Here is a 21,109-nt window from a genome sequence, read left to right on the forward strand (position 1 = left end):
ACTTGAGCCTGAACCGAGCCTGAACTTAAGCCTGAACCGAGCCTGAACTTGAGCCTGAACCGAGCCTGAACTTAAGCCTGAACCGAGCCTGAAACCGAGCCTGAAACCGAGCCTGAACTTGAGCCTGAACCGAGCCTGAACTTAAGCCTGAACCGAGCCTGAACTTAAGCCTGAACCGAGCCTGAACTTGAGCCTGAACCGAGCCTGAACTTAAGCCTGAACCGAGCCTGAACTTAAGCCTGAACCGAGCCTGAACTTGAGCCTGAAACCGAGAAGAACTTGAGCCTGAAACCGAGCCTGAACCCGAGCCTGAACTTAAGCCTGAAACCGAGCCTGAACTTGAGCCTGAACCGAGCCTGAACTGAGGATAAAAAGTAATTTCGACATGATGCAGGGATGCACTACATAGCAGCTGCTGCTGTTTTCCTTCTGAATCTAAATGTTTGAACATGAATGTTCTGAGTTTATGAGCATATTGCATTTCTACAGACAGTAGAATTTAATCCACAGTTGTTGACCCTGTTTAACCGTCGCCCCGGTTAGACCTGACAGACTTTATGGAATCTGTCGGGATCGGCTCCCTGCAGCCCCCCTTTCGTGCCTTTTTGTGCCCAACATAGCGCTCTCAAAGTGTGATGCAGAGGTTTCCTTCTAGTCTCGCCACAGACGTGTTTAGGTGAATCACAGCTGTGAGACGTAAACAAGGTTGTGGTTTGTGGATGTGGGTTTAAATGAGTCTGTTTTTGGTCCTGGGAGCTGGATCATTGAGGGCATTCCCTCGGATCCTTCGTCAAATATGTCCTTCAAAGGAGGCCCTGATATATGCTCCCAGGAACAGGAAGAAGGAGTTTTACACCTCAGACGCCCTGATATATGCTCCCAGGAACAGGAAGAAGGAGTTTTACACCTCAGACGCCCTGATATATGCTCCCAGGAACAGGAAGAAGGAGTTTTACACCTCAGACGCCCTGATATATGCTCCCAGGAACAGGAAGAAGGAGTTTTACACCTCAGACGCCCTGATATACGCTCCCAGGAACAGGAAGAAGGAGTTTTACACCTCAGACGCCCTGATATACGCTCCCAGGAACAGGAAGAAGGAGTTTTACACCTCAGACGCCCTGATATATGCTCCCAGGAACAGGAAGAAGGAGTTTTACACCTCAGACGCCCTGATATATGCTCCCAGGAACAGGAAGAAGGAGTTTTACGCCTCAGACGCCCTGATATATGCTCCCAGGAACAGGAAGAAGGAGTTTTACACCTCAGACGCCCTGATATACGCTCCCAGGAACAGGAAGAAGGAGTTTTACACCTCAGACGCCCTGATATACGCTCCCAGGAACAGGAAGAAGGAGTTTTACACCTCAGACGCCCTGATATACGCTCCCAGGAACAGGAAGAAGGAGTTTTACACCTCAGACGCCCTGATATATGCTCCCAGGAACAGGAAGAAGGAGTTTTACGCCTCAGACGCCCTGATATATGCTCCCAGGAACAGGAAGAAGGAGTTTTACACCTCAGACGCCCTGATATACGCTCCCAGGAACAGGAAGAAGGAGTTTTACACCTCAAACGCCCTGATATATGCTCCCAGGAACAGGAAGAAGGAGTTTATACACCTCAGACGCCCTGATATATGCTCCCAGGAACAGGAAGGAGTTTTACACCTCAGACGCCCTGATATATGCTCCCAGGAACAGGAAGGAGTTTTACACCTCAGGCGCCCTGATATATGCTCCCAGGAACAGGAAGAAGGAGTTTTACACCTCAGACGCCCTGATATATGCCCCCAGGAACAGGAAGAAGGAGTTTTAAGCCTGGTTTATAGTCGGTAACGCAAGACGCAAAGCAAGACGCAAGGAGAAACGCAAGCCCTTGCGCGGTTGCAAGCCCCCCATTGCGAGCTTGCGTGTGTCACCTCATTTTTCTAAACTTTACGCAAGAAAAGACGCAAGCCTACTACTTGAAAACGGCATACTCATCGATCAGACAGTATGCAGAGCGTTTACACACAGTGCACTTCACTCCTGCCAGAGTCGAAATCAGCCGGCCTGAAAAGCTGATTTCCCTTGAGCTATAAACTCTGTAAATATATAACTTTAGCAACATTTGAAACATTTTCAGGCAAGAAAGTAGTCGTTTAGACCGCCAAGGTGTTGAAAATCTGACAAAATACCGGCTATTTACAAGAAGAAGAAGCATGACTCCACTTGAAGAGGTCCTGGCGGTGAATTTCCTTTCATCGTAGTAGGCTTGTCATTGAAAAAACCCGCTACTCCACCTACTGTCTTGGCGGTGAATCGCCACGCAGCACACGCAACCGCCGACAAAGCTAAATGAAGTATAAACGTCTCGAGCCATTTACATAAACGCAAGAAGAAAGCGCAAGGGCAGTAAAAAGAAGTATAACTCAGCCTTTACACCTCAGACGCCCTGATATATGCTCCCAGGAACAGGAAGAAGGAGTTTAACACCTCAGACGCCCTGATATATGCTCCCAGGAACAGGAAGAAGGAGTTTAACACCTCAGACGCCCTGATATATGCTCCCAGGAACAGGAAGAAGGAGTTTTACACCTCAGGCGCCCTGATATATGCTCCCAGGAACAGGAAGAAGGAGTTTTACACTTCAGACGCCCTGATATATGCTCCCAGGAACAGGAAGAAGGAGTTTTACACCTCAGACGCCCTGATATATGCTCCCAGGAACAGGAAGAAGGAGTTTTACACCTCAGACGCCCTGATATATGCTCCCAGGAACAGGAAGAAGGAGTTTTACTGAGTATAGAAGCTTTAAATGAAGTGTTGGGTCGCAGTTTTCTGTCATAGTGTGTTACAGACAGCAGGTCGTACTCAGACTCTCAGCAGAGTTGCAGCCAACCAGTGTGGAGCTGCACTTCCTGTGTGACGCCAGCATCACGGCTGTGTGTGGTCTTGCATTGCTCATGTTAATCAGGATATAAATGTGTTTACACAGTGAATTTCTGCACACTCGAGTCACTCTGAGGACATTTTTTTCTTGTTATTTTAATGTAAATCTGGTTTAAAGACTCTCTGTTGAAGAAAAAGTTCGGGGTCGTGTTTGTTTCCTGCAGGATCTGATGCTCACCTGTCACACCACGTCCTGTGGGGGGCTTTTACTTTGTAGTTTCACCTTCAGGAACTCAGTTTCAGGTCACGCAGAGGTCAAAGTTGAAGCTGTGAGATGTAACGGATGCATGTGTGTGTTTGTGTTTCAGGGGAACGACGAGGAGGCGGTGTTGGACCAGGGGAAGACCAGCTCCACCCTCCATACCAACTTTGAGAAAGAGGAACTAGAAAGTGAGAACACATGCACACACACGTGCACACACACATGCACAGCAGCTTCTGTCTGAGTTCACAGCCAAACGCAGAGTAACAACTGTGAGTTTTAAACCCAGAAAGCCGACATGAGGACGGATTTGTGAGCTTTCACTGAGCTTCAGGAGGTTTAAACTGAAGCTGAATCTCATGAGTTTGATCTAAAAACTAGGGTGGGGCGAGTTAACTCGTTATTATCGCGTTAACTTGTTCATTATTTAACGCAGATAAATATTTTATCGCGCATTAATGCAGGTTTTATTATTGTAAAAGTCTTTTGCTCTCAGGCTTTTATTTTGTAAAATTCTGTTGCTCACAGGCTTTTATTTTGTAAAAGTCTGTTGCTCACAGGCTTTTATTTTGTAAAAGTCTGTTGCTCACAGGCTTTTATTTTGTAAAAGTCTGTTGCTCACAGGCTTTTATTTTGTAAAAGTCTGCTGCTCACAGGCTTTTATTTTGTAAAAGTCTGCTGCTCACAGGCTTTTATTTTGTAAAAGTCTGCTGCTGTCTGCTGTGGAACAGGAAAAGAAAGTAATCGGCGGATCCACCAAACATGGAGAAGGGTACGGAACTTTTACTCGGCCATTTTCATGTTAAAGTTCTTCCAGACGGCGGAGTCGACAGAACCAAAGTCATCTGTAAACACTGCCAAGTTGAATTGTCTTCTCAGCGTAGTAGTTCCAGTCTAAAATATCACTTAAAGGCAAAACACACAACTGATAGCAGCAAGTCATTCAAGGAAACAGACAGTGGAGCGAGGCTTCTACATAAAAACTGGAAACAGAAGCAAAGTTCACATCTTCCCTCATAGCTTCGGTTTATTGGCTGATTGTTGAAACTCTGTCGTTAATCGGGTCTCCAGATTTATGAAAACAATCGTGTGACCTCATCGACCTGAGACGGGTCACCTGATGGATGACGTCCGAGGTGGACGGAGCAGACGGTTTAGAAACGCTTCATCGTTTCTGCGTTTATAATCCGGCGATCGTAAAAGACACAAAGTAGCCGGATTCAGACGGATTAGACTTTATTCTATTGATCATGATTATTATCATTAGGGACCATTGTTTCTGGAGGAGTTCTTTCTTCTCATTCTTTGCAAAATGTGCTTGAGAACTCATGCGAGCGCCACCTGCCAGTCGACGACATGAAAGAATCTAAACTTTATATTTTTGGGAGTCGCTCATTGACTCTGTAGCGCCCCCTACGATGCTTAAAAATGGTGCCCGCATTGGGATTAGTTTCACGTGGGACAACGAAATTTGGTACACTCATTCATCATGCCCAGACACACAAAAAAGTCTCATGCCGCCATGGTGCCACGTCCACAGGAAGGCGGCCATTTTGGATGGAAAGTGAGTTTTGGTGCCATTTTTGCCCGATTCCACGCCTTGCATATGATCAAACTCGTCCTACAGATTTAATGCTACAGACTTCAAACTTGGCCAGGTTACTCTTAAGACATGGAGCGAAAACATCATGGAGAAACTTTTTCACTTTAACGCAGCTGGTTAACTTGGTTTATAGGAGACTAATAAAGTTTGTTTTTCAGATTTATGTTGGACATGAAGGCGTCTTGGGAGGGTTTTCAGCTAGTTTTCCTCTAAAATGAATAGAACCGAGTCCTATTTGATTTTAAGGGCCATTAATAATAATAATAATAATAATGATAATTAACTCGTAATAATCAACGTCCTGGAGTTCAGATTCAGAGTAAAACACAGTAAAATGCACTTCACTGCCGGTTCATTGGTTGATTTAAAAAGTGTTTTGATGAGCAGGTGGTGCAGAGTCTGAGTTGTGATTGGACGGTCGTGTCTCTTCTGTCTCGGCTTGTAAGGTCACAGAGCCGTCTACGTCGGCGTCCACGTCCCGTTTGGCCGTCAGGGCCGGAGGCGGCACCGCCACCGAGGACACCGCCACCACCGGAAGCGCCGCGACCGCTCGGACAGGGAAGACGGCCGAGAGTCGCCGTCCTACGGTCAGTATTTAAAGACGAGCGGCCGTCCTACGGTCAGTATTTAAAGACGAGCGGCCGTCCTACGGTCAGTGTTTAAAGACGAGCGGCCGTCCTACGGTCAGTGTTTAAAGACGAGCCGCCGTCCTACGGTCAGTATTTAAAGACGAGCGGCCGTCCTACGGTCAGTGTTTAAAGACGAGCCGCCGTCCTACGGTCAGTGTTTAAAGACGAGCGGCCGTCCTACGGTCAGTGTTTAAAGACGAGCCGCCGTCCTACGGTCAGTATTTAAAGACGAGCGGCCGTCCTACGGTCAGTATTTAAAGACGAGCGGCCGTCCTACGGTCAGTGTTTAAAGACGAGCGGCCGTCCTACGGTCAGTGTTTAAAGACGAGCGGCCGTCCTACGGTCAGTGTTTAAAGACGACGAGCGGCCGTCCTACGGTCAGTATTTAAAGACGACGAGCGGCCGTCCTACGGTCAGTGTTTAAAGACGACGAGCCGCCGTCCTACGGTCAGTGTTTAAAGACGAGCCGCCGTCCCACGGTCAGTGTTTAAAGACGAGCGGCCGTCCTACGGTCAGTGTTTAAAGACGAGCGGCCGTCCTACGGTCAGTGTTTAAAGACGACGAGCGGCCGTCCTACGGTCAGTGTTTAAAGACGAGCCGCCGTCCTACGGTCAGTGTTTAAAGACGACGAGCGGCCGTCCTACGGTCAGTGTTTAAAGACGAGCGGCCGTCCTACGGTCAGTGTTTAAAGACGAGCCGCCGTCCTACGGTCAGTGTTTAAAGACGAGCGGCCGTCCCACGGTCAGTGTTTAAAGTCGAGCGGCCGTCCCACGGTCAGTGTTTAAAGACGAGCCGCCGTCCCACGGTCAGTGTTTAAAGACGAGCGGCCGTCCTACGGTCAGTGTTTAAAGACGAGCGGCCGTCCTACGGTCAGTGTTTAAAGACGAAGAGCGGCCGTCCTACGGTCAGTGTTTAAAGACGAGCCGCCGTCCTACGGTCAGTGTTTAAAGACGACGAGCGGCCGTCCTACGGTCAGTGTTTAAAGACGAGCGGCCGTCCTACGGTCAGTGTTTAAAGACGAGCCGCCGTCCTACGGTCAGTGTTTAAAGACGAGCGGCCGTCCCACGGTCAGTGTTTAAAGTCGAGCGGCCGTCCCACGGTCAGTGTTTAAAGACGAGCCGCCGTCCCACGGTCAGTGTTTAAAGACGAGCCGCCGTCCCACGGTCAGTGTTTAAAGACGAGCGGCCGTCCTACGGTCAGTGTTTAAAGACGAGCCGCCGTCCTACGGTCAGTGTTTAAAGACGAGCCGCCGTCCTACGGTCAGTGTTTAAAGACGAGCGGCCGTCCTACGGTCAGTGTTTAAAGACGAGCGGCCGTCCTACGGTCAGTGTTTAAAGACGAGCGGCCGTCCTACGGTCAGTGTTTAAAGACGAGCCGCCGTCCCACGGTCAGTGTTTAAAGACGAGCCGCCGTCCTACGGTCAGTGTTTAAAGACGAGCCGCCGTCCTACGGTCAGTGTTTAAAGACGAGCGGCCGTCCTACGGTCAGTGTTTAAAGACGAGCGGCCGTCCTACGGTCAGTGTTTAAAGACGAGCGGCCGCCCTACGGTCAGTATTTAAAGACGAGCGGCCGTCCTACGGTCAGTGTTTAAAGACGAGCGGCCGTCCTACGGTCAGTGTTTAAAGACGAGCGGCCGCCCTACGGTCAGTATTTAAAGACGAGCCGCCGTCCTACGGTCAGTGTTTAAAGACGAGCCGCCGTCCTACGGTCAGTGTTTAAAGACGAGCCGCCGTCCTACGGTCAGTGTTTAAAGACGAGCCGCCGTCCTACGGTCAGTGTTTAAAGACGACGAGCCGCCGTCCTACGGTCAGTGTTTAAAGACGAGCCGCCGTCCTACGGTCGGTGTTTAAAGACGAGCGGCCGTCCTACGGTCGGTGTTTAAAGACGAGCCGCCGTCCTACGGTCGGTGTTTAAAGACGAGCCGCCGTCCTACGGTCAGTGTTTAAAGACGAGCGGCCGTCCTACGGTCAGTGTTTAAAGACGAGCGGCCGTCCTACGGTCAGTGTTTAAAGACGAGCCGCCGTCCTACGGTCAGCATAGCTTGGTTTCAGTCACGTGGTCGTAAGGGGGCGCAGTTTTCAGATGGTTCTCAGGAAGTAAACTTGTAAAATAAATATGTAAGTGAGTAAATATGTTGGGCGGGACCCGTACCTCATGAAGATGAGTTCTGGAGAATATAAGGATTTGCCGACCATCGAGGCTGTGGACATAACCAACTATCTGGTCCTTCAAACATACTACACAAAACAACAAATGAAGGCCTACAAAAATATGGAGGCGTACAATTTATTTATTTTTTTTTAAGCGGATGGGTCCACAACCTTGGTACTAAACGTCTCCACGACGGATATTGTTTGGTCTTCGTCAGGGTGAGTTATATTGTTGTTAGAGTTAGGCTAGGGACGCCTAAAAAGTCACAATGAAGCCCATATTAGACTACCGGAAACTTAATAATCATTACTAAGTAAATGAGTATTTAACAACACCCCAATGCTATATAAACACAGCCACAAAAACAAAGTTTACATACCTCTGACGAAGTGGTGGCTGCAGACACCAGAGTAAACAGACTCTGCTCCTCCCAACTGCAGACGTAGGTTTGAAATCCTTTTTTTTTTAATTTATCTGGGAGATGCATAGAAAGTCATTTCAGCACTGTTACACATATACGGATCTATACAAAAACATGTATCTGGATAACTGCGCCAATATATCCTCCAAGCTGTTACTCCCCTTCATTTTACGGTGTATAAAATAGTAACAATTGAACAAAGAGAGTCACATTCACTCATTTTTCCATCAGGATTAGAAAACTGGTACTTCAAGCCATGTAATAGAGATACTTAAAGCAGTTCAGGTCTCCGTGATCTTATATATCTGATCCATTTTGACCACCGACTGTAATTTCAGAGCGAATGTCAGTCTCTCCATAATGTAGATTTCATGAACAGTCCTTTGCCAGTCTTCCAGTGTCGGTGTGTTGGGTTGTAACCATTTCCTCGTTATAGCTTTCTTTGCTCCAATCAATAATATCTTCATTAGATATTTGTCTGCTGTTGATTGCAAATGTAATACTGTGGTACAAAAATACATTGAGCTGACATCAAATTGTATAGTCATTTGAAACGTATGTTCCAGACAATCAAGGATGTCATGCCAGAACGATGAGAGTTTTGGACAATCCCAAAATAGATGATAATGACTGGCCTCATCTGCACCACACACCCTCCAACAACTTGATCCATTACCTTGGTGTGTGAAGTTGTGGATTTCCATTGTAATTTACAAATGTTTTCCATGAAATCCATTTTTTACGGCGTTGTTCTGTTAGCTTTTTACATTTCTCACCTTTGTGTACGACAACCTTTTGGTATTCTTAAAAAAACTTTTTTATTTTCACGGGTAGAACGGTTGGAGCAGCCGTAAACAGCACGAAACACGGCCATCTTGATTTTTTTTTTTATGGGCAGACTTCACTTCCTGACATCCATCTGAATTTCGTGCGTTCGCGATGCAGCACTGTTACGTCACGAGAAACCGAGCTATTTAAAGACGAGTCGCTGCCGGGCGAAGCTCGTGATGCCGACTGTGTTCTTCTCCGCAGACACTCCGAGTCAGAGAGTCCAGTTCATCCTGGGGACGGAGGACGATGACGAGGAGCACATTCCCCACGACCTGTTCACCGAGCTGGACGAGCTGGCCTTCAGAGAAGGAGACTTCCGGGAGTGGAAGGAGACGGCCAGGCGAGGGTTTATCTAAACTTCTAGTTTAAAACGTTCTGTTTGACACGTCAGACCCAGGGCTGGGCATCGATTAAAATGTTTAATCTAATTAATCACATGATTTCCCTGATTAATCACGATTAATCGCATTTGTACGCAGAATCCAAAAATGAATCCAAAAGTAGTGTATAGCTTTTAGCATTTAGCTTTATTTTAAATGTGCTGCCATATGAATGAATGTGCCATAACATTTGTTGTGCAAACACACTTTTAACATCAGCATCTTTCTGTAGTTTTTATGTAGAAGCCTCGCTCCACTGTCTGTTTCCTTGAATGACTTGCTGCTATCAGTTGTGTGTTTTGCCTTTAAGTGATATTTTAGACTGGAACTACTACGCTGAGAAGACAATTCAACTTGGCAGAGTTTACAGATGACTTTGGTTCTGTCGACTCCGCCGTCTGGAAGAACTTTAACATGAAAATGGCCGAGTAAAAGTTCCGTACCCTTCTCCATGTTTGGTGGATCCGCCGATTACTTTCTTTTCCTGTTCCACAGCAGACAGCAGCAGACTTTTACAGAATAAAAGCCTGTGAGCAACAGACTTTTACAGAATAAAAGCCTGTGAGAAACAGACTTTTACAGAATAAAAGCCTGTGAGCAACAGACTTTCACAATAATAAAAGCCTGTGAGCAAAAGACTTTTACAAAATAAAAGCCTGTGAGCAAAAGACTTTTACAAAATAAAAGCCTGTGAGCAAAAGACTTTTACAAAATAAAAGCCTGTGAGCAAAAGACTTTTACAAAATAAAAGCCTGTGAGCAGCAGACTTTTACAAAATAAAAGCCTGTGAGCAAAAGACTTTTACAAAATAAAAGCCTGTGAGCAAAAGACTTTTACAAAATAAAAGCCTGTGAGCCACAGACTTTTACAAAATAAAAGCCTGTGAGCAACAGACTTTTACAAAATAAAAGCCTGTGAGCAGCAGACTTTTACAAAATAAAAGCCTGTGAGCAGCAGACTTTTACAGAATAAAAGCCTGTGAGCAACAGACTTTCACAAAATAAAAGCCTGTGAGCAAAAGACTTTTACAAAATAAAAGCCTGTGAGCAACAGACTTTTACAAAATAAAAGCCTGTGAGCAGCAGACTTTTACAAAATAAAAGCCTGTGGGCAACAATTCAATTCATTTTTATTTATATAGCGCCAAATACAACAAATGTAATCTCAAGGCACTTAGATAGTAAGTCCAATTCAAGCCAATTGGAATTCAATTAATTAATAATAATCATAATTCATAAAATAATCCAATTCGTTCATATAGAGCCAATTCAAAAACAATTTCCTAGCTAAGAAAACCAACAGATTGCACCGAAAACTTTTTGTTTTTCGGTCCAATCTCCCGGCCTGAGCGTGCCTGAGGCGACTGTGGAGAGAAACGACTCCCTTTGAACAGGAAGAAACCTCTGGCAGAACCAGACTCAGGAAGGGTGGCCATCCGCCTCCACCAGCTGGGGTTTGAGAAGACAGAAAGGGGGGGGGGGCGCAGCGACGGCGGCACTGTAACACCATTCAGGATATCTGTTGGAACAGGGAAACACGAGTTAATGACCACAATAATATCACATATACATAAAGAGTGTAAAGTGAGGAAAGGTGTGACAGATGAGGCCCCCCAGCAGTCTAGGCCTATAGCAGCTTACCTATGGGATGTTCCAGGATCACCTGAGCCATCCCTAACTATAAGCTTTATCAGAAAGGAAAGTTTTAAGCCTGGTCTTAATAGTGGAAAGGGTGTCTGCTTCCCGGACATTTACTGGCAGCTGGTTCCTCAGAGAGGGGCCTGATAACTGAAGGCTCTGCCTCCCAAACTGGCAGCTGGTTCCACAGAGAGGGGCCTGATAACTGAAGGCTCCGCCTCCCAAACTGGCAGCTGGTTCCACAGAGAGGGGCCTGATAACTGAAGGCTCCGCCTCCCATTCTACTTTTAGAAACTCTGGGAACCTCAAGTAAACCTGCAGTTTGGGAACGAAGTGCTCTGTTAGGAAAATATCTTACAATGAGATCTTTAAGATATGATGGAGCTCGGTCATTAAGAGCTTTATATGTGAGGAGAAGAATCTTAAATTCTATTCTGAATTTAACAGGGAGCCAATGAAGAGAAGCTAAAACTGGAGAAATATGATCTCTCCTGTTAGTTCTCATCAGAACTCTGGCTGCAGCATTTTGGATCAGCTGGAGGCTTTTCAGAGAATATGTGGGACAGCCCAATAATAAAGAATTACAGTAGTCCAATCTTGAAGTAACAAATGCATGGAGCAGTTTTTCTGCATCACTCTGAGACAGGATGTTCCTGATTTTAACAATATTACGAAGGTGAAAGAAGGCAGTCCTAGAAACCTGTACCTGAATCAGTAGTATTGCCACTGCGGAGTAAACGGGATCCAGTCGCACTCGTGCTCCCTTCCATGAATAGAAGTCTGACTGAGAAGCTGAGCAGCGGCAGGAAATGTCAGGCATCGGCAGTGTGTGAAACCCAGGAGTGATGTCTGTAACTCTGTGCTCAGGTGGCTGAAGTTCGAGGAGGACGTGGAGGACGGCGGCGAGCGCTGGAGTAAGCCCTACGTGGCCACGCTGTCCCTGCACAGCCTGTTCGAGCTGCGCTCCTGCATCCTGAACGGCACCGTGCTGCTGGACATGAGGGCCAACACCATCGAGGAGATCGCAGGTCGGACCGCCAGCGTTTACCGAGAGTTTAATGAGCATTTTAATGAGCTTTTAATGAGCTTTTAATGAGCTTTTACAGAGCTTTTACAGAGCTTTTACAGAGCTTTTACAGAGCTTTTAATGAGCTTTGAATGAGCTTTTACAGAGTTTTTAATGAGCATTTTAATGAGCTTTTACAGAGCGTTTAATGAGCTTTTACAGAGCTTTTACAGAGCATTTTACAGAGCTTTTACAGAGCTTTTAATGAGCTTTTACAGAGCTTTTACAGAGTTTTTAATGAGCATTTTACAGAGCTTTTACAGAGCTTTTAATGAGCTTTTACAGAGCTTTTACAGAGCGTTTAATGAGCTTTTACAGAGCTTTTACAGAGCTTTGAATGAGCTTTTACAGAGTTTTTACAGAGCTTTTACAGAGCTTTTAATGAGCTTTTACAGAGCTTTTACAGAGCTTTTAATGAGCTTTTACAGAGCTTTTAATGAGCTTTTACAGAGCTTTTACAGAGCTTTTACAGAGCTTTTAATGAGCTTTTACAGAGCTTTTACAGAGTTTTTACAGAGCTTTTACAGAGCTTTTACAGAGCTTTTACAGAGCTTTTAATGAGCTTTTACAGAGCTTTTACAGAGTTTTTAATGAGCTTTTACAGAGCTTTTACAGAGCTTTTAATGAGCTTTTACAGAGCTTTGAATGAGCTTTGAATGAGTTTTTACAGAGCTTTGAATGAGCTTTGAATGAGCATTTACAGATTATTTAATGAGAGTTTACAGAGCTTTTAATGAGCTTTTACAGAGCTTTGAATGAGCTTTTACAGAGCTTTTACAGAGTTTTTACAGAGCTTTTAATGAGCTTTTACAGAGCTTTTACAGAGCTTTTAATGAGCTTTTACAGAGCTTTTACAGAGTTTTTAATGAGCTTTTACAGAGCTTTTACAGAGCTTTTAATGAGCTTTTACAGATTATTTAATGAGAGTTTACAGAGCTTTTAATGAGCTTTTACAGAGCTTTGAATGAGCTTTTACAGAGCTTTTACAGAGTTTTTACAGAGCTTTTAATGAGCTTTTACAGAGCTTTTACAGAGCTTTTAATGAGCTTTTACAGAGCTTTTACAGAGCTTTTACAGAGTGTTTAATGAGCATTTTACAGAGCTTTTAATGAGCTTTTACAGAGTGTTTAATGAGCATTTTACAGAGCTTTTACAGAGTTTTTAATGAGCTTTTAATGAGCTTTTACAGAGCTTTTAATGAGCTTTTAATGAGCTTTTAATGAGCTTTTACAGAGCTTTTACAGAGCTTTTACAGAGCTTTTAATGAGCTTTTACAGAGCTTTTACAGAGCTTTTAATGGGCTTTTAATGAGCTTTTACAGAGCTTTTACAGAGCAAAATTTTCAGAAAAAGGAGCGAAATCAGAGAAAAGAGTAAAAATGTCTAAAGTTTGAGAGCATTTCAAAGCAAAGAGAAAACACTGTAATAGCCAGTTAGCTTAGCACGCTAGCACGACGTCAGCACTGCTGCATCTCAGCAGAAAGCAGCCAGTCACCGTGCTGTCTGATAACAGACAATAAACAGGAAATAAGAGGCTTTGTTAGGATTTAAGCTGCTTTAAAACACAGTTTATGAAAGCAGAGACTGCAGGAGAGCAGCTAACAGATGCTAACACAGCTGGATGTTAGCTAGAAAGCTAACAGCTGCTGTTCTGCAGTCCTGTGATCAGTTTCAGGAGGAGGAATGTTTGGAGATAAATACGTTTTTGGTCAAATCACCCATCGATAACTGAGGCTGTAAATAAAAGCTAGTTCATAATTTCATTTTGTCACATGTTATGGCTGCTCCATTGTTAATAATATTAACCTTTATTCCATGGGCGTCGCACCCGTGGGGGGTGGGGGTGTTTCGACACTCCCACTTCTACAGCGAGATGATTTCACCCCCCCCCACATTTTCCAAAGGTAAACCCGTTTGCCCCATGGATGTATTATATTAACGGTTTGCCCACCCTCATAGTGCACCAACATACAATGTGTTTTAAAGACCCTGTACCCTCTTTAGAATAATTCCATCCAGATCTGAGCAGTCTAACTATTGTAGTTTCCATACAGGACCTAGTTTGGGGTGATCAAAATGCAAAAATGCTGTGAAATGGCCCTTTATGCCCATCCTTTTAATTCGCTAATCGGAGGCCAACTTCAGCGTCGTGTCTCTGGGCTTGATGTGGTGCTCATGTGCCCCCCCTGGAACACCCCCACATTTGAAATCACTGCTCCACCCCTGCTTTATTCATACAGGTGATCTCACCGAGACACAGTCTCATTCTTAACTCTTTCGGTGCCAAAGACGTCTATAGACGTCAATTGCGTTTTTAACGGAGTGGGCTGGGGGACAATCTAGCGGAGTTCGTCACTAAATCTTAGGCTTGTAAACACTAAACAGAGAATGTACTGGCAAAATTACCCGCAAGGTGGTAGCAGTGCCACTATGCACAAAGAAAAAGAGCTCGTTTTCTCCATTTTTTTGGGTCAAACAGCTGTTTTTGGTGAAACCAACCTATGTTCTACTGTCTATTACTAAAGGACTGAAAATGGTAGAAACAAACTTTTTTTCCTGATCAAAGAAGAGAGTCTACTCTTTCGTTTGGTAATTTCGGTGTGTACATAGTCATAAGACACACTTTTCTGTGGGTCTTGGAAAATCCGTCAAAATACTGAAAAACACTTGGCAGTATGGGTGGCTCTGAACTGAAAATGGCTGGCAGCCAATGAGTTAAGAGATTCTTGAGTCTCACTTGTGTCCTCCTGGCTTGCAGACATGGTGATCGACAGCATGCTGGCCTCGGGTCAGCTGGAGGAGGGGGTCCGGGAGAAGGTGAAGGAGGCCATGCTGAGGCGCCACCACCACCAGAACGAGAAGAAGCTGAGCAATCGCATCCCGCTGGTCCGATCCTTTGCCGACATAGGCAAGAAACACTCCGACTCGCATTTACTGGAACGTAACGGTGAGGCCGCAGCGCTCTTGTCATTCTGATAGTTAATTATTGATCTGTGGGATCCAGCCGGGGAGCCAACAGAAGATGAGTATCTGTAAGATGAGTTTATAAGGTTTTCCAAGAAGGTGGTTGGAAATGGTGAGTAAGGCCTGACCTGGTAAAGATTAAAGGTGACATATTCTTTAAAACTCCTTCTTCCTGTTCCTGGGAGCATATATCAGGGCGTCTGAGGTGTAAAACTCCTTCTTCCTGTTCCTGGGAGCATATATCAGGGCGTCTGAGGTGTAAAACTCCTTCTTCCTGTTCCTGGGAGCATATATCAGGGCGTCTGAAGTGTAAAACTCCTTCTTCCTGTTCCTGGGAGCATATATCAGGGCGTCTGAGGTGTAAAACTCCTTCTTCCTGTTCCTGGGAGCATATATCAGGGCGTCTGAGGTGTAAAACTCCTTCTTCCTGTTCCTGGGAGCATATATCAGGGCGTCTGAGGTGTAAAACTCCTTCTTCCTGTTCCTGGGAGCATATATCAGGGCGTCTGAGGTGTAAAACTCCTTCTTCCTGTTCCTGGGAGCATATATCAGGGCGTCTGAGGTGTAAAACTCCTTCTTCCTGTTCCTGGGAGCATATATCAGGGCGTCTGAGGTGTAAAACTCCTTCTTCCTGTTCCTGGGAGCATATATCAGGGCGTCTGAGGTGTAAAACTCCTTCTTCCTGTTCCTGGGAGCATATATCAGGGCGTCTGAGGTGTAAAACTCCTTCTTCCTGTTCCTGGGAGCATATATCAGGGCGTCTGAGGTGTAAAACTCCTTCTTCCTGTTCCTGGGAGCATATATCAGGGCGTCTGAGGTGTAAAACTCCTTCTTCCTGTTCCTGGGAGCATATATCAGGGCGCCTGAGGTGTAAAACTCCTTCTTCCTGTTCCTGGGAGCATATATCAGGGCGTCTGAGGTGTAAAACTCCTTCTTCCTGTTCCTGGGAGCATATATCAGGGCGTCTGAGGTGTAAAACTCCTTCTTCCTGTTCCTGGGAGCATATATCAGGGCGCCTGAGGTGTAAAACTCCTTCTTCCTGTTCCTGGGAGCATATATCAGGGCGTCTGAGGTGTAAACTCCTTCTTCCTGTTCCTGGGAGCATATATCAGTGCGTCTGAGGTGTAAAACTCCTTCTTCCTGTTCCTGGGAGCGTATATCAGGGCGTCTGAGGTGTAAAACTCCTTCTTCCAGTTCCTGGGAGCATATATCAGGGCGTCCATAAGACCTCAGGAAGCTGTTAAATTGTTAAAAGGAGCAGAATATGTCGCCTTTAAACAACTCACCAGTATAAATCCTTTCCAGTTCCACCACTGAAGATACTCACAACATGAAATAAAAATGAGACTTTAAATGAACAAATCTACATGAACACGACTTGTTAACAACACAGTTTATGACCTGGCCTCAATCTAATCAGACTTTCAGGTCAAAAAGCCGTCTAATCTTCGTGGCTTCTCTGTATTTCAGGGAACAGAGTTTTCGCTCTTTCTCATGTTCGTGTGCTGTTTTTTTTTTTTTTTTATGATGACTCTTTTTTTTTTTTTTTTAGTTTGTGGTTCAGTCGTCTAGTTGCCGGGCAGAGTTCAGAGTCTCTGCTGATTGGCTGAGGTAACAGGGTGACAAAGTGATGGGTCTCTGATTGGTGGATGGCATCCTGTTGGCATGGTAACCAGCATGTGTGAGATTGGAGTGCAGATTCAACTTTGACGTTGGCTGTGTTCGAAACCGCATACTTCTCCTACTAACTTTCTGAGTTAGTATGCAAGTTTGAGTAAGCAGAAGTTCCCGGATGCATACTAGATTCTCCTAAATGTTGGGTATGCATCATGAGGTTACTACTCATACTCAAACTACCCAAGATGCAACGTAACATGACGTCGCCGATCGTCATTTCCTGTCAAAACGGCAGTTTCAAGCTAGCTACAACGAGGGTAGGTTCACTTCCTGTTTTCAAAACAAAAGCACCAATTGTATGGTAATGGCTTTCCCTATGATAAAAGGCAACGGGTATTTTATTTTGTGAAAATAACAGGAAGTGCGTTAGCTCACTGCGGCTAGCTTTAGTAGCGCCGAATTCGTGGGAACAAAATTGTAAACAGCCGGTATTTTGTCAGGTTTTCAACACGTTGGGGATCTAAACGACTACTTTCTCACCTGAAAATGTTTCAAATGTTGCTAAAGTTTACAGAGTTTAGAGCTTAAAGTGATACTCCGGAGTAGATTCAACCTGGGGTCATTTGAACCGTGATATCCAGCCAAGTAGCCCACCCGCAGTTTTTCCGATCTTGGCTGAACATCAGCTGAGTTACTGAGTTATCTCGAATAGCTCAGTACAAGGGTTAATGGATCCTGGTCCGTATCTCCAAAATTACCACACTAAAATCACATGCCATGACACCAAACTTCTACAGTAGTACAAATATGGTCTGTACTCACAAAGCGATGCATTTAGAAGTTTGTACATAGTCCAGGAGTTTATTATTATCAACACAAGCCTGATAGCTTTTCTGCTGCTAAAGCTGCGTCGACGTCACTTCCTTGATCTGGGAGCTTCAAAGTAAGATGAAGGTTGATCTACTACTATAGACAACAAAGCAAGGCTGCTCAATTTCTCCATTGATAAAATAAATTCACAACTCTACAACATAAAAATTCATAAAAAAACATGTAGAATATAGCATATACTTTGTTGTCTACAGTAGTAGATCAACCCTCATCTTACTTTGAAGCTCCCAGATCAAGGAAGTGACGTCGACGCAGCTTTAGCAGCAGAGAAGCTATCAGGCTTGTGATGATAATAATAAACTCCTGGACTATGTACAAACTTCCAAATGCATCGTTTTGTGAGTACAGACCATATTTGTACTACTGTAGAAGTTTGGTGTCATGGCATGTGATGTTAGTGTGGTAATTTTGGAGATACTGCCAGGGTCCGTTAGCGCTTGTACGAAGCTATTCGGGATAACTCTGTAACTCAGCTGATGTTCAGCCAATATCGAAAAAACTTTGGGTGGGCTACTTGGCTGGATATCACGGTTCGAATGACCCCAGGGTGAATCTACTCCGGAGTATCACTTTAAGAGAAATCAGCTTCAGGCCGGCTGATTTCGGCTCGGGCAGGAGCCAAATGTATTGTGAGTAAACGCTCTGCATACTGTCTGATCGATCAGTATGCAGTATGTAGTCTGTAGTATGCAGTATGTAGTCTGTAGTATGCGGTTTCGAACACACCCTTTCTGTGATGAGAGCTCTGCATTTTAGCTCATTAACCAGTTGTTTGTGGCCATGGACGGATGGATGGTTTTCTAACACGGTTTAATATTTCCTGGAATCCGGTGTTGTGCCCAGCATTACTCGGGTCTGTTTGCTCCTGGTCAGCAACGAGCCCCCCGCTGACTCGGCTCATTAATAACCAGCCGATCCCGTGTTGGCGAGTCAGCGCTTAGTTTAAGGAATGTTCTGATTCTGCTGCTCATGTTGAAACCTGCAGACTCTGGAGTCACAGGTTTGGACTCATTCAAGGTTTTTTTTTTTTTTTATAGCGTAGACCAACTGAAATCCTTCCTCAGTGTTTGATTGTTCGATCCGGCGTCATCAGACCACAGGCTGATCTCCTTTATTTCACACCGAATACAAAATGTCGAACTCGCGTTGTTGGTGATTTGAGACTCGGCCTCCGTCTCCGTCTCCTCCCACAGTTTCTCTGTTTCCTTTGTTGAGCCACGGACATCCCAGCGTAGAAAGGTGCACATCAGTGGTTCCCAAACTTTTAGTGCCCAAGACACACCTATAGTGCCCAACAGCCCTTATAACACGTGTTATCACTCATATCATGTAAAATATCTGTAAATGTGCATAATTATTTAGTAATGCCAAATAAAATTTATTTCAAACTTTATCAAATTAGGCTTCATCAAAGCAGCAACATTAATTTAAACCAGACAGATTTAAATTCAGCACAGAGAACTGTCCATGGTCCTAAACTACAAATTATAAATGCAATATTTCAGCAATCAGTGAAACGTGCTACTGTAAATATTTAGCCTAATTACATATTAGTGAGATACATGTGCCTGTCGGGGCGCAGATTTCTTTAATCCTCGGTGGCACTGAGCAGAGGACCGTGACCTCCTGTTGTTCTTCATGTGAACCAGAGCAGAGAACGCCAACTCACACAGGCAGGTAGTGGGGAAAGAAGAAGTTGCTCAATCGCGTGGTTGGAGATGCTTTAGTACTCAGATGCAGAAGCATTAGCTAACTAGGAGTTAAGTTAGCATCGGCTCACTAGGACTTAAGTTAGCATTAGCTCACTAGCGGTTAAGTTAGCATTAGCTAACTAGGAGTTAAGTTAGCATTAGCTCACTAGCGGTTAAGTTAGCATTAGCTAACTAGGAGTTAAGTTAGCATCGGCTCACTAGGACTTAAGTTAGCATTAGCTCACTAGCGGTTAAGTTAGCATTAGCTAACTAGGAGTTAAGTTAGCATTAGCTCACTAGCGGTTAAGTTAGTATTAGCTAACTAGGAGTTAAGTTAGAATTAGCTCACTAGTAGTTAAGTTAGCATCGGCTCAGTAGGAGTTAAGTTAAGTTAGCATCGGCTCAGTAGGACTTAAGTTAGCATCGGCTCAGTAGGACTTAAGTTAGCATCGGCTCAGTAGGACTTAAGTTAGCATCGGCTCAGTAGGACTTAAGTTGGCATCGGCTCAGTAGGACTTTAGTTGGCATCGGCTCAGTAGGACTTAAGTTGGCATCGGCTCAGTAGGACTTAAGTTAGCATCGGCTCAGTAGGACTTAAGTTGGCATCGGCTCAGTAGGACTTAAGTTAGCATCGGCTCACTAGGACTTAAGTTAGCATTAGCTAACTAGCACTCGGGCTGAGGATTGCTGACATCCCCGGTCCAACTGAAGCCATAAGACGGTAACTTTCATGATACTGTCAGCTGACAGTTTTTTTTCTCTTTTCTTTCGGTGGGGGGTTGTTGGCAGTCTGCCGACATCTTTGATGTGTCACAGTCTCATAATTCCCACCTGAGAAACTGCGTTAACAGCGAAATATGGGTTCTCTGAGTTTTAAAAAAATAATTGTTTTTAGGTGTAGAGTTTGCCTTTGTGTAATGAAATGAGTGCGTACAAAGTACCAACGCTGAACGTCTGGACATAAAAATGCTCTTTGACTAAATTAACCGACTGATTTGAACTCAGGAGTTCTTGATCAACCGCGACTTTGAGGAAGAGACAAACAACTCGGTTTCATTTTGCACGCTGATGGTTGCAGACGGCCACTTTTTTAAACACCAGCTGAAGTTCCAAAGCTTTCCAGGGACAGAACTAGCCTAGAAATCTAGACGCCCCTAGTGACCGCAAATTGAATTTGCTCCCGGGCTAGTCTAGTCACTTGTGGTCGTTTTGCGAGGCTGAAAATCGAAACTTAATCAGGCCAATCAAATCGTGAGGAGCGGGGTCGGAGGCCGGGCTACCTAGTGACGACAGAGGTGCGACGTTTCAGTGTGTAGTTCCAGAGAGAGGTAAAGAGTGGCTGCGCCCAGCCAACAGTCTTTCCATTTGGCTTTGGCAGCGACTCTAGAAGATTTAAATTTACAGTTTTCTTTGCGAGACGAACAGATAACTGCACTTAAGTTTTTCTTGAAAAAAAAGGACGTTTTCGGAGTTTTGCTCACCGAGTACGTCGCGCTGACTACGTATTCCTTCTTCATCGCTCTGATTGGTTGTTGCGCCATCCTATTGCGTGGCGTTGAGTGCAGAGGCAACTTAACAGACAACCGTTTATCCCGCCCACACTGCTATCCAGCGTCACTAGACCCCTGTACAGCTTTTTGCTGTAGGGGTCTGGCTTGCTAGGCTAGGACAGAACCGTAGTTTTGGTAAATAAAAGCCTTGAATGACGCGGTCCAAACTCGTAGCTTCCTGCACCTTTTAAGATGAGAACAAGCATCCGAGAATCGTTAGCCGAGTCTGAGGGAGGAAGCTTGTTTTTGTGTGGTTGACTCATCTGTCAGAGCCGGGGATCAATCGCTGTGATTGATCATGGATCGCTGTGATTGATCATGGATCGCTGTGATTGATCATGGATCGCTGTGATTGATCATCGATTGCTGTGATTGATCATCGATCGGCGGCCTGGTGTTTCAGACTTTACGAAGCAGCTCGAACCTCTTTGTGTTTCTTCACCTCCTTTTTTCCCTCTTCTTCCTCCCTTCAGGGGAGAGCCTCTCCTCCTCCCGTCTGTCCCTCCTCCGTCGCTTCGACGTCTCGTATGACGCCTCCACCCTT

The 21,109-nt window shown here is 45.0% G+C and overlaps 1 protein-coding gene across 2 annotated transcripts in view; it reads left to right on the forward strand.

The window, feature by feature from the left end:
- slc4a7 (solute carrier family 4 member 7) overlaps positions 1-21,109 on the forward strand; it is a 130,113-nt gene that overhangs the window by 74,014 nt on the left and 34,990 nt on the right. For both annotated transcript variants that reach the window (XM_075466382.1, XM_075466381.1), the window contains exons 2-6: positions 3,242-3,323; positions 5,185-5,325; positions 8,972-9,110; positions 11,655-11,815; positions 14,611-14,799. In XM_075466382.1, coding sequence (XP_075322497.1) covers positions 3,242-3,323; positions 5,185-5,325; positions 8,972-9,110; positions 11,655-11,815; positions 14,611-14,799 — 712 coding nt within the window. The remainder of the gene's footprint in view (positions 1-3,241; positions 3,324-5,184; positions 5,326-8,971; positions 9,111-11,654; positions 11,816-14,610; positions 14,800-21,109) is intronic.

This window comes from Odontesthes bonariensis, chromosome 5 (genome assembly GCF_027942865.1).
Source record: "Odontesthes bonariensis isolate fOdoBon6 chromosome 5, fOdoBon6.hap1, whole genome shotgun sequence".
Classification (NCBI taxonomy): Eukaryota; Metazoa; Chordata; class Actinopteri; order Atheriniformes; family Atherinopsidae; genus Odontesthes; species Odontesthes bonariensis.